This window comes from Musa acuminata, chromosome BXJ1-6 (genome assembly GCF_036884655.1).
Source record: "Musa acuminata AAA Group cultivar baxijiao chromosome BXJ1-6, Cavendish_Baxijiao_AAA, whole genome shotgun sequence".
NCBI classification, from domain to species: Eukaryota; Viridiplantae; Streptophyta; class Magnoliopsida; order Zingiberales; family Musaceae; genus Musa; species Musa acuminata.
This window is the reverse complement of record NC_088332.1, coordinates 6,244,345-6,257,314: the sequence shown is the minus strand read 5'-3', so window position 1 is coordinate 6,257,314 and position 12,970 is coordinate 6,244,345. Positions and strand designations below refer to the sequence as shown.

Sequence of the window (12,970 nt, the reverse complement as noted above, 5' to 3'; positions counted from 1 at the left end):
AGGTCATCATCCTCTCCCGGGTCCTGTGTACTTAAAAGCTAGTGATGGAACACAAAGTTGAATGCATACATACATACATACGAGTATTCTTGTCGTGCTTCACATCAGGGAAATCATCTCACACGACCAAATAATTCCAGAACCGAGTAAATCATGGAACTTCTCCATTCATAACACAAGGCATAACCTAGGCAAGAATATAGTTCTGGTACAACATCCTTTGTCATGGTCTAAAGAAGCCTGAAATGTGCTGTATCGTTGAGGTCCTTATCTGCCATCCTTTTCTTTGTGAATGATGTAGGGCTGTAGGGAAGAATCATCAAACCGGGACTGCATTAAGCCAAGCCTAGCTGGGCCGGTGAGAAGACGTTTAATTGGAATTGCATGAATGAACATCCCAATGGAAAAGTTGAGGTTTCCACTGCCACCCAGGAGGAGGTTTCATCGAGTTACTTCTCTGTTGGAGAACTCTTTGTGAATCTTGTTGTCATTACGACTTACAAACTGAAGTTTGCTATTACCAGATCTTTACCTCTGGAGGAGCTGGTCGATCAAGGGTGTAAAGAAGATCCTCAAGGGAATTAGCTCGTCTGTTACGTGAGAGCTCTTTCGGCTCATTTTGATCGATTGATGTATTAGCAACTGCCAGCTTTTCAGGCAATCATAGGACTGTCCTGTTCAGAAATTCAGTGATCCGAAGCACCAGCTACCTAAGAGATTCTCCTGAAACTTCTGACCGATCGCAAACAAAGCATCAGACAAATTGATAAGTAATCCACCAAAATGGAAATATTGAGTACTGCATCTGAAAACTATCCAAAATATACTAGAAGCATGATTAATGGTTTCTTGCCAAGTGAATTCATACCATACACCTTGATGGAGATCCTGGCACCTTGCAAATAAATTTAGGCATGACACCTTCCAAAAATTGGCCCACCCATATGTTGACACCTTTTGGCATATATTGGCATGACATGTAATCAGACACATTGTACATTTTGATGCGTGACGACATGGGGCAATCAGCATGACAATCCTCATAAGGACAATATTCTCTTAAAGGATTAAGCAAAGTTGGGAGTGAAGCGTTATTGAAAATAAAATGAAGTAGGACCAATTAGGAATTGACCTGCACATGTTGTCAGGCCACGATCTAATGGTGCCATGACTTGGATAAAAATAGTGAAACTCAACCTGCACTACTCTTCGAACTGTAAATATGGGTATATTTAAATGTCAGTAGCAACTGTTAATTAGGTAGTCCTATCCTGTATCAGAAGCAACCAGTTCTATCATCTTTAATCCTACCTCAACACACTTATTTTTTAAGTTAAAGTAGTCCCAGAAGGCAAGTTAAAGTTCACTTATAACAACAAGATAAAACCACCTGTTGTTTCCTTTATGTACAAGTATCCTACTTAGGAAGGCCAAAATATCAAACGAGTTCATTATACAAGGAGACATGTCATTTAATATTGCACATGAAGATTTTAGGTGAAGAGGAAAAAAAATGTAGTCCTTACCTCAACCCTTGTGTCTGTTCCTACCAACTCATTTTTCTAGTTTCTCAGTTACCTCATCTTTAATCCTACCTCAGCACCCTTATTTTTAAGCTAGGGAGTCCCAGAAAGGTAGTTGAAGGTGGTTTAAAACAAGAAGAAAAAACCACCTGTTGCTTCCTTTTATGTGCAAGTGTCCTATTTAGGAAGGTTAACATATCAGAGGATCTCATCACATGAGGAGGCATGTCATTCAGTATTGCACATAAGGATTTTAGGTGAAGAAAACAAAAATGATGTGGTCCTTTCTTCTACCCTCGTCTCTGTTTCTGCCAAACTCAATTTTCTAGTTTCACATAGTTATCCAATTTTTTTGGTATAACAGTAGTCTTATAAAATTTACAACTTTTCATCTTCCCCAGAAGAGCTCTTTGTATTAAGATATTATTTGAACAGCAACACATGAACGCTTCTATTATGCATTTATTTTGCACCAATCAACCTAATGCCTCTTCCATCTATATACAACCACTCAACAACTTATAGCGCTTTTATTTTGTCGATCATAACAACAATGTAAAACACGTACTTACTCCCATAGTTCAGGTTAAACAAGTTAACTTCAAAACTAAATATACTAAACAGCCTTTGTTAACAATGGACACATACAAAAAAAAAAGGTCTACTCTCAAAGTTAGCAGTTAAAGATTTACTCAACTTAGTAATACATTTAGGTCGTCTGTTGCAAATGAGGTGTCCTACACACAATCAAAATGCAGAATATAACCTAAGTGAAGCTTTATAGAAATCACAGACCAACAGTGATGAGATTGTTAAAAGCATGTGTTCTTCAGGTTTCAATTATCAGTGGCTTCCAGGTTGTTTTACTATCCATGTGGGGATCAGGCCATCGCAAACACAATACAATCAGACTTATATCATGTTCTTTGGATGTTCTCGTTCCTGGAGCATTGGAAGTTTGAACAGAATTGTTTGACTTTTCCATCATCAATTTTTAGGAACAAAGTTAATCAGAAAGCAGGAAATAACAAGAAGATATATCTAAGATCAGAGTGATCCTTAAAGTCTTAACCACAAGACTAAGCCAATGGTCAAATAAAAGGAAGAGAAACAAATGAGATGGCTGTCATACCCAAAAGCACCAACCTGAGCTGGAGATAATTCATGTCATGCTTAAAGCAGGCCAAAAAGACTTTTGGAAGGCTAGAGGCACTTAATTATAGATAGAGATTGCACATTCATGTTAAACTATATTTCGACCAATCAGAAATGATGAATTTTTGGTTCTAGATACTTTGAAAAAGGAACAGAAGCTCCACAGGGGACTGCTTGATAACCGAACATATTTATTGGCTTGGCCTCGATCCATTACTAGGATGTGAAACCCAGAATTTGGTTATACTCAAATAAGGATACACAAGCAAGACTTAGTTAGGTTAGCTTCCGACTGTTTCAGAACCAATGTCATATACAACAGTGTAGTGACAAATATTAATAGCAGGCGACGCTAATTTTCTCGTTAATCTAAGATCTGGTGTTACAATGATCATTTCATGGGCAATATACTTCTAAGGGAATAACCGAAGTCTAGAAGCAGCAGATGATACTTGTAAGGGAATAACCGAACTAGCTGGTGTTTTTCCCTCAATCCAACCAAAAGAAGGCATACGTTCATATGCACTGTCTGACAGAGAATTTGATGTTTTAACTAATTCAATTAATTAATAGATGGGAATAGTAAATCCATCCTCATTCAGTTATATTATTATAGAATGTCCATAATTTGCTGACAAAATCCCCATTTAAGAAGACAAAGGTAGAAGGAGCAGATAAAAAAAAGGACATAACTGGAACCAAATTTTTTCTAAGCTGCTGCGGTAAAAGCCAATAATTGAAGACTTCTGGAAACTGAATTGAACATAAATTTAAGGATCTTATTTAAATCGATTGAGGAACACTATAACAAAGCGAAGGATAATATCTACCTAACAACAAGTCGATCTAAAGACAAAGAGGAAGTTAAAATGAATTCAACAGCAAAATCTAAGCAATGAAAGGAGGAATTTACCTGGCAAGAGGCCGCAGTGGCCCTCGCCCAATCCAAGGGCGGGAGAGCTGTAGACCTTATCGAACCTCACGCCGACTTCAGGAAGACGGCCAACGCGCCGGCCTGCGGCAAGTGCCGGCCACCGACCAGTTCCGGACGGAGACGAACGGCGCACTCACGTGGGCGATCAAGAGGATTTCCGTGACCCCCTTCGCGATCTACAGCGGATTCGGAGGCGGCGCCGCTGAATAAAAGCGCCAGGGGGGGGCGGCGGCGACGGGAGGAGGAGGACGTTGGAAGGATTCTTGACCCTTGATGGAGGGGCCGAACAGACAGAGGGGCACCGACGGTCAAGGGCTGGGGGAAGAGCGGCGAGGCGGCAGCGCAGCAAGGGAGGATCTCACGCTCTTGCTCGAGGGCCTTCTCCTCGGACGGGATAGGGTTCCCGGAGAGCACAACCCCGGATCGAGACGGAGGCCACGAGGCACGAGGAAGACGGCGATGCTACTACCCCATCGTGAGAGATTAGGGGCGGTGGAGAGGACGGCAGTCGAGGAGCACAAAAAACGGTTGCCACCGCGCCACCCATTTATCCTCAATGGCAAGACATAGAGGATTCCATCAGTGTTACGTTCGACCCACTCAATTTTGGATTTGGTCCACGTCATAATAATTTGATATTCTCCCATATATCTATCTATCAGGAGACTTAAAATGTTTACGACATGAAATATAAGCTGAGCTCTCAGGAAAAATGGTTCATCATTTTGGGTTTTTTAATCAACTAAATGCAATAGACAATACAAGTTGTAAGTATCCAACACGATCAATCCTACTTAAGGCAGGAGGCTTGGAGGCGAAAACTAAGTAGAATAAAAAATCGATAAAAAAATTTTGAGGAAAAAATTCTTCAAAAAAATTTTAGAATTTACAATACGATGCTCGTTAAAACTCCGATAAACATTTATCGGTTCAAGTAGCGTGAGATATTTGAAAGACTAACACAAAAAAGTTTATTCCTTCATTTAAAGGATTTGTAGAAACTAATAAAGATCAGTACAACTCGATCGATCTTACACAAAAATCAAAGTTATTGACGAGTTATAGCAGCATGGTAAATCAAAGTTCGACTAGTCAACAACAACGACGGAAAGTCGTTAGGATCCATGAGGCACATTGCGATTGAAGTAAAATATTAAAGATTTAACAAAGGTGAGGAGAAATAGTATCTATAAAGGGTCGAAAGAATAAATGAAGGAGAATATCATGAATAAAATTATAAATAAGGTATTTGATATAATACTTGTATGTGTTTATGTACTTCGGTTTTGTTTATGCTTTGCACGATATATAAAGAACTTGTAATGAATTTAGTAGCCCAATTTTGGTTGGTTTTTATGGATATTTCAAGATTATAAATACAAATTATGTGTAATTAACATGTTGAGATAAAACTTCTAAAAATAGACCATCTAGGTATTATTTTGGGGGGCTTTCTAACTCCGCAAAGTAGTGCAAAATGTCAATCAATACGACACCAAGGAGCTACTCAAGTGGCATATGGCTAGATAGGCCTTGGGGATAGTATTGGTTCATTATCTTGTTCCACAATAATATTATGTGAACACTTATGGAAACTTGACGTGAAATATAAGCTGAGTTCTCAGGAAAAATGGTTCATCATTTTGGGTTTTTTAATCAACTAAATGCAATAGACAATAAAAGTTATAAGTATCCAACACGTTCAATCCTACATAAGCGAAAACTGAGTAGAAAAGAAATGGATGAACAAATTTTGAGGAGAAAAGATTAAAAAAAAAAACTTTATAATCTACAAGACGATGCTAGTTAAAACTCCAACAAGCATCTATCAATTCAAGTGGCGTGAGATATTTGAAAGACTAGCGCATAATATGAAAAGTTTATTCCTTCGTTTAAAGGATTTGTAGAAACCAATAAAGATCGGTACAACTTGATCGATCTTACACAAAAGTCAGAGTTATTAACGAGTTGAAGCAGCATGGTAGATCAAAGTTCGGTTACTCAACAACAACAATGGAATGTCGTTGGGATCCATGAGGCACGTTGCAATTGAAGTAAAATATTAAAGATTTCATAAAGATGAGGAGAAGTAATATCGGTAAAGGCTCGACAAGGATATCGAATGAATAAGTGGGGGAGAATGTCACGAACAAAATTATAAATAAGTTATTCGATATAATACTTATATGTGTTTATGTACTTCGGTTTTGTTCATGCTTTGCATACGTACGTAGAGAACTTACGATGAGTTTAGTAGCCCAATTTTGGTTGATTTTTATGGATGTTTTAAGCTTGTAAATGTAAATTATATATAATTAACACGTAGAGACAAAACTTATCAAAAATAGACTATCTAGGTATCATTTTGGGGGCTTTCTAACTTTACAGAGTAGTGCAAAATGTCAATCAGTACGACACCAAGGAGCTACTCAAGTGGCATATGGCTAGATATGCCTTAGGGATAATGTTGGTTCGTTGTCTTATTCCACAATAATATTATGTGGGCACTTATGAGAACTTTTGATCACGACAAACTCCCTTGGATATTTTGTCACGGACTATTTAAAGTTTACAAAGTCTATATTTGTAATTAACATTACTTATCAAGTGTTTGTTGAAATAATTATTTATTGGGTACGAATTAAATGTTTCTTCTAACTCATATTCTCTTTTATAGGTCCTTAAGAGACCATAAGAGATTTCGCTGATCATTCATAGAGAAACACATTATGATGTTGTATGAGTTAGGGAAAATCAATTAAATATGTGATACCATAATAACTTTTAAAATAATTTGAACAATCCCTATTAATCAGATAAGAAAAAAATATTGGAGAAGAAATACAACATAATCGCATGAGATAAATTTATCAGAAAAACTCAATTCATGGAGAGTAGTGTCCATCGTAATCCAAAAGATACCACCGTAAGCCTTCTCAAAGTCACTCTTGAACATGACTAAAGGATATAGGTACTAATCCTTTAGTAATCCTTTTCATGGTCAATTGTAAGAGCCTCGTAAGCTTTTGTTAATGTTGAACCTAATTTTCTTTCCCTTTTTTATCTTTCTCTAAAGCAAAAATAAGATGTACTGACGACATACAATGTCAAAAATGATATAATTCCCAAACAACAACCATCATTCTTACCTTAATGAATCCCACGACCAATAAGGCCCTTTTGGCTCGTAAGACACCTCTCCACCTTTATGGTTTGTGTGAATCGATGGTCCCTCCATCTTAATGTTTAGTTTATCCCTCGTAGGGAATAAAGCTACTAAAATAAATGGGTTATTTGAGATTGACTTTACATGAAAGATTGCAAGGACAAACGTGTTGTGAAGAACGTATAATGCACACAAAAATTAGGATGACTGAGTTTGAGCTATCGCTTGATATTGTCATCGTAATTTTTGTGAAGCCATCAATCCCTTGTTGTCGTGGAAGAACAATATTATAGCTCTGAAATGAAATCAAGGAGATGGAGAAACCAATAGTAAACTCTGAGACCTATGTCAAAGAATTTTTCATTAAAATAGTCGAAATTAAGAGACTTCATATCAATACACTATGATCGACCAAGGAATTGAGTAGACAATATGTGGTATTATATCTTTTTTACTAAAACAAGTAGTCAATAAAATAAATAAATAAAGTGGTACACTAAGAGTCGAATGACCGGATATAGCAAAGACTTGCTTTAATCAGGATGAAAATTTACTCTTTCCAAACAATAATTTATGTATTCCGAAAGTTTGATTAAGAAGATAAATATCAATAATTAACTCAACGCATGAAGTATGAGTAAAGAGTGGCAATACTATTAATCAGCTCGATGCATGGAGTATACCGTTAAGGAGGTAGACGAAGTCAAGTGACCTTTAACCTTTTTAGTTTTTGAGAGAACAAGTGAGATTGTATTATCTAATTTTCTTAATTATCTAACAAGGGAGCTCTATATGTTTTCGAAGAGAACTTAACGGTTGATAGCAATTGTTGAATCCTCCCCAACGATGATCAATTCTACTGAAGGTAGCTTATCCACTTTATTTTCTAATAGAGTGGCAATCGAAAGCAAACGTGATGTAAACCTACTTAGAGGCGATGACTAATAGAAAAAGAATTAATGAAAAAATTTTATAGAGGACAACGCCTCAAAACTTTAAATTCTACAAGGAGATGTTCGTTAAAGCTCCAATTTACATCCATCCAGTTAAGCCATCGCAATAAATTTGAGAGACAAGAACAAAACAAGAAAAGACCTTTTACTTTATCGATGGATCCATGGATGCAAACAAAGATAAATCTCATATTAGAGTTAGTTAGTGGCGAGTTAAAATAGTATTATTGGATTAAAGTTTGACTACCCAACAACCGTAGTAGTGAGAAACCAGTTGAGAGCCTAGAGGTGTATTTGCAGAAGCCAAGACATCAAAAGAATAAGTGAAGAAAAATATCACTAACTATTAATAGTGATGGTGTTCGATGCAATGTCCATACTTTTTTAATCTTATTCATGTCTTAAATAGGATTTCAATAGGTTTGACAACCCGCTTTTGAGTATAGCTTGTGCGTGATCATCACGTAAAGACAAAATTACTTAAAAACGAAACCTCTATCCCATAACTTATAAGGATTTTCATGAGCCAAGAATAATCATATGTGGTTCAAACCCCTAGAACCCTATGTGACACGACTTGGTGGGTCTTAGGGTATTGTTAAGGGATGATTCATCGATTGGTCTGGCAATAGTGTTACAAGAGCATTGGTTTTTTAGTATGCGCTTTGACATAACTATGACGATATAATATTTACTTGGGCATTCATTTATTCACTAACTTGTTTTCTTTTTTACAAGTCTTTAAAGAGGGCCAACGAGGTTACAAGAATAACCTGGAAAGTTGTTCTTTACGAATGACATACAAAAGAATCGTAGGACTTATAGAATCAACGATAATAGCGAGGAGGAGGTTAGTGAGATAACAATCGCTTTAGAGTTATTCTCCAAGCAAGATTCCCTGCTTAAAGAGAAGAGGGTTCCCATTCCCAAACTCTAATCGCTTCGCCCGAAATGAGAGCAATCCATGCATCAATCCACCGACAGGTAAAAGAGGGAACTCTGGTAACGACTACACCAAGGTTCTACATGTTTATAGCATGTAATTGCTATACCGAGATTCTAGATTTCTGAAAGCAAGAATAGATCACCCTAAAGAACTGTGAACTGTAGGATGAAACCAAGGTACTCAAAGCTAGATAGCAGCTTGTCTTAAAATTTGAATCTGCAGCCAGCAATCCCAAAGAACAATAACCTGTAGGATGCACATGATCACAAAATGATATAACAATAACAAAACAACAAAAAAAACTGTAAAATCTCAACTATTTACGGTCGGAAAATGATCAGGTTCATAAGTTACAGCCAGCTGAAAAGGACTATTTGAATAATAGTACTTCATAACAAAGACAACATCCCACCTTTGCACTTAACTACGATCCATTTAGAACCCGGAAGAAAATAACAATAACATTCTTTACAATCCATGCTGGTAGAGAGTCTTTAATTTCTCAATGGCCAAAGCCATTTTCTTATTATAACTGATAGTCCAAATAAAACAACATGACTTCTGAGACATTGCAAGTTCATGATAAAATGGGTTCCAGCCAGAAAATGATTCGAGACTAGGAGAAAATCGAGTCTAAATCAAACATGTCATCCAACATATTGCAAGTGCATGACAAAATTAGTTCCTGCCAGAAAATAATTTAAGACAACTAGTCAAATCTAAAAAAGTGTTCCGCAGAAAACATCAAGTCAAATCACCATTTATTAGGAGGTTTTTGGATTCACTAGAATGACAGTGAGTTCAAGTTCATCTAGTTTTCATCTTTTTCTCTGCTTGAAGTGCTGCAGTTATCTTCTTCCAGCTCCTGATCGCAATCAGCAAGGGGATGACAACCCATGAGCTGTTTGCTCCGACATAGTATGCCCAATAATAGTAAGGGCTTGTTGCAAAGTTGTCACCCTCCAGGAAAGCAGTTATGAAGTAAAGCAGGCAACCATAGAGCTGGCCAAGACAAACTGCAAACTGAAGAATATAACTGTAGGGTTTCCTAGTGGCAATTGCGTACCTGAAGAATATCATCCCAAACAGATGAAGTTAAAGAAATCTTAATGATATAAATTATAAAGCAATTATTTTCTATCAAAACAACTTTATTGATTTATCTTCTTGTTGAAAACGTCATTCCATGGATATTACGGCATCTTTATATATCTTTCAACTGGTTACATGGTAACATGGTAACTTACATCACTTGGTCTATAACTAGTGGACTCTTACGAGCAAAGGGCAAAAAAAAATAAAATATATATATATAGCATTAATCCACCAAAAAAAGAAAAGTTAAGAGCTTTCGCTGTTTGTTCGTCATAAATATGAATGATAAAATCACCCTGAACTATGAAGAGGCATGTGATTGAAGGTGAACATACTGACATCAGGGATGTCAATGGGCGCTCTCTAAGGCCCAAGCACCTCAATATAACCCTGGCAAGGTGCCCAGGCAGTCACTTGGGTTGGCCCAAGCGCATCTAATCAAGATTCCCAGAGTTGATCAAATTTTGGCTTCAATCAATTGGTTTGATCAAATCATTAAAGTATTTGATATCTTAGCTCAAGCCATTTTGTTTAATCAAAACCCCTTCCCCTAATCCTCGCATGTCAAAGCAAGAGCCATCCCCTCAGCACAATGATGCCTCCCCCCTTCCCTTTGTGGTATTTCTCTCTCTTAGCTATATCTTTCCTGATGGTACAGATCCCCTCTTCTCTCTCTTTTGGCAGTGCAGCACCCTCCTCTATTCCCACTTGATGATGAAACCCCAATTCACTTTCCTCTCTCGTGGTGAAGCACCACCAGAAGTGAGAGAAGAGCGGAAGGGGTTTTAATCAAACAAAATGGCTTGAGCTAGGAGAGCAAAAAATTTCAGCAAACTGAAAGCCCGTTTATCAGCATAGAATAATTCATGAACACTAGGGCCTAACAGTCTAAACAGGATGACCCTGATCTTTACTGGACCTGAGAAGCACTTGAGTAAGAGTAATGGTGGGTCTCAGTCTTCTGACCAAGTCAGAAAGTAATCAAACCAAACTAATAAGACATAAGTCAAGACTAACCAAGTCCCAACAAACGCCACTGTCTGAGGGGTGTCCTAGTCCTACTTGATTAAGAACATAATTGTATTTTCATCCTTAATTTGAAATGTTAATGTTATTTTGGAAACCCTGGAGAGCCCTATTTAAAGTCAAGTTAGTTGCCAAAAGCCAATGTAGTATAGATTAGTATAGAATTGGCCTAGGGAATGAATCTTTTTGGTCTAGGAAAGGAGTTTTGGGTTGCATGAATTAAACATGAAAATCAAGCCATTGCTACAAGTGAAATTGCGATACTCAAACTGTTTCTTGGTTAAAGTGGTTTTTACAAGATCTTTAAGATCATTCAACAATAATTGTTTGGGATTGGAACAAGTACAAGGTTTTCCTTCTTTTCTCAAAAACTGACCTACTACAACTTTTCAATGAAGTATGAAATACCTACCACAGGTACAAACAAGATAAGAAATCATCCAAGAAAGTAGCCCTGGTGTAGGCTTAAGCATATAGGAAGGAGTTCCAACTCTGTGATCATGAGTTCATATTTGTATAATCTCCTAACTAACATATTTATATGCCAAATGCAAACTCATGGTAATTTTCCATAATGCACTTGCTTCCAACAATTCAGTAGGATATATAGCCTATTCCCAGCACTTGCAAACAGCATGTATAAATAAAAAATTTTACTGAAAAGAAAGAGCTAATCGAAGCCTTACACTGCAAGAAGGCTGGCTGGACCCTCTAGAACAGCAGTGATACCTTCAACAGTGACAATACCTGCATCTCTTCCAGCATATCTAGAGTCACCTTTGCTATATTCCTTCCCTGGCATTTCAGATCACAATAAAAAGCATAAAATCTAAGTTGTCACCAAACTCTGTTCAGAAGCTCCAAATAAATTTGTTAAACTGAAAATCAAATTCGGCATATGCTGAAAAGACTTACAGACTTCAGCTAGAAAATGTGGAGTTTTCTCCTTGTAAAAATCAGGAGAGAAAGCGAAGTATCCCTCAAGTATAATATGTGTCAGCCCCGTGAATGCCCACCAGCACATAAGCAACCTATCAGTCTTAGACAACTTTGATCGTCCTACAACCGCAGAAGAAGATAAAGGGAATAAATTCAACTAACAAGGGAAATAATACACAATGCAGATATGAATTCAACTGCTATGAGGATTTATTTTTCCTTTCCAATGTGCTGCCATTCTTGATGGTCAAAGGGGGGGGTAAAAGGAAAACATCTAGTTCAGATTAATGCCTAACTTTTATGTCACCCCACAATCATACATCCGGGTGTGTTTGGAGTCAACACTGCAATGCAGTTCCTAAGTAACTTGACAGATATCAACAAAAGTTCAGTGATAACCATTTAGATATTATTTCTAACAATCTTCTCTCAGACGCATTCTTACAACTACGTGGTAGGATCAAAATAATAAGCACGCGTTCTCGTACGAAAATCCTCAATGAACTAAACCAAGACGAAATATCTAGCAACTAATCAATCGATTGCTTTGCAGTGTAAGTATCGCAAAAGAGAGAAGAGCAAAATCATTACGATCTATCGTATTTCAGGCAAAAATAAGAGAAGGAAATGAACTAGATCAAGAAAAGATGAATCTTGTCAGCGAAAGGCTACTGTATGTGCGACAAGATCTGATCTTTTTTACAAGATTGGATCGAGACTAAGAAAGAAAGAGAGGGAGGGAAAGCAGACCGGAGAAGAGCCAGATGAGGGAGACGAGGAGGAAGGAGGTGCCGAGATAGGGAACGAGGATGTCCTTCTGGGAGAGGAAGCAGGGGACATAGTCCGGCAGCTTCAGATCCTTCGGCACGTACGGGTGCTCCCAGTGTCCCGCTTCCGCAGCCGCCATCTCTCGCTTCTTCTTGTGCTGCTTTGCGTGATGGCGATGTCCGGTTTATGAAGAGAAAGGGAAGCGGCCGAGATACTTCGCACCTACCACAGCCTCCTCCTTTGTAATGGAATAATATCCACTCGATCTTCAACGACCAAATCGTCCATATCAGTCTCCCTCACGGAAGCGGGACCCGGGACAGATTCAACGGTACACTTTTGGGGCGTTTCAATTTATCTGTCTTCCGGCCCACCGGCACGTGAGTGTCTTCGGCTGTGCTCCGCAGGTACCAAATTTCGATCAAACCAAGAAGAACACACGGTCGATTTTGCTTCTTCGTGAAT

The 12,970-nt window shown here is 37.9% G+C and overlaps 1 protein-coding gene and 1 long non-coding RNA gene across 2 annotated transcripts; both read right to left on the bottom strand.

Moving 5' to 3' along the window:
- Positions 1-45: 45 nt before the first annotated feature.
- LOC108953027 (uncharacterized) lies at positions 46-4,159 on the bottom strand. Its single transcript, XR_001978256.2, has 3 exons — positions 3,592-4,159; positions 533-732; positions 46-457 (listed from the first exon to the last, which is right to left on the bottom strand). It is a non-coding gene; the product is annotated as an uncharacterized LOC108953027 (long non-coding RNA).
- Positions 4,160-9,294: 5,135 nt separating this feature from the next.
- Positions 9,295-12,733, bottom strand: LOC135675872 (probable 3-beta-hydroxysteroid-Delta(8),Delta(7)-isomerase). Its single transcript, XM_065186470.1, has 4 exons — positions 12,488-12,733; positions 11,714-11,857; positions 11,485-11,593; positions 9,295-9,743 (listed from the first exon to the last, which is right to left on the bottom strand). Exons 1-4 carry the CDS (start codon positions 12,642-12,644, stop codon positions 9,485-9,487), a joined length of 669 nt encoding a protein of 222 aa, XP_065042542.1. The 5' UTR covers positions 12,645-12,733; the 3' UTR covers positions 9,295-9,484.
- Positions 12,734-12,970: the final 237 nt, after the last annotated feature.

Coding starts and splice junctions, on each gene's coding strand:
- LOC135675872 (XM_065186470.1), bottom strand. CDS start 12,644: ATGGCGGCTGCGGAAGCGGGACACTGGGAGCACCCGTACGTGCCGAAG. Junction 11,858..12,487: donor CCTCATCTGGCTCTTCTCCG/GTCTGCTTTCCC, acceptor CTGCGGTTGTAG/GACGATCAAAGTTGTCTAAG. Junction 11,594..11,713: donor ACATTTTCTAGCTGAAGTCT/GTAAGTCTTTTC, acceptor CTGAAATGCCAG/GGAAGGAATATAGCAAAGGT.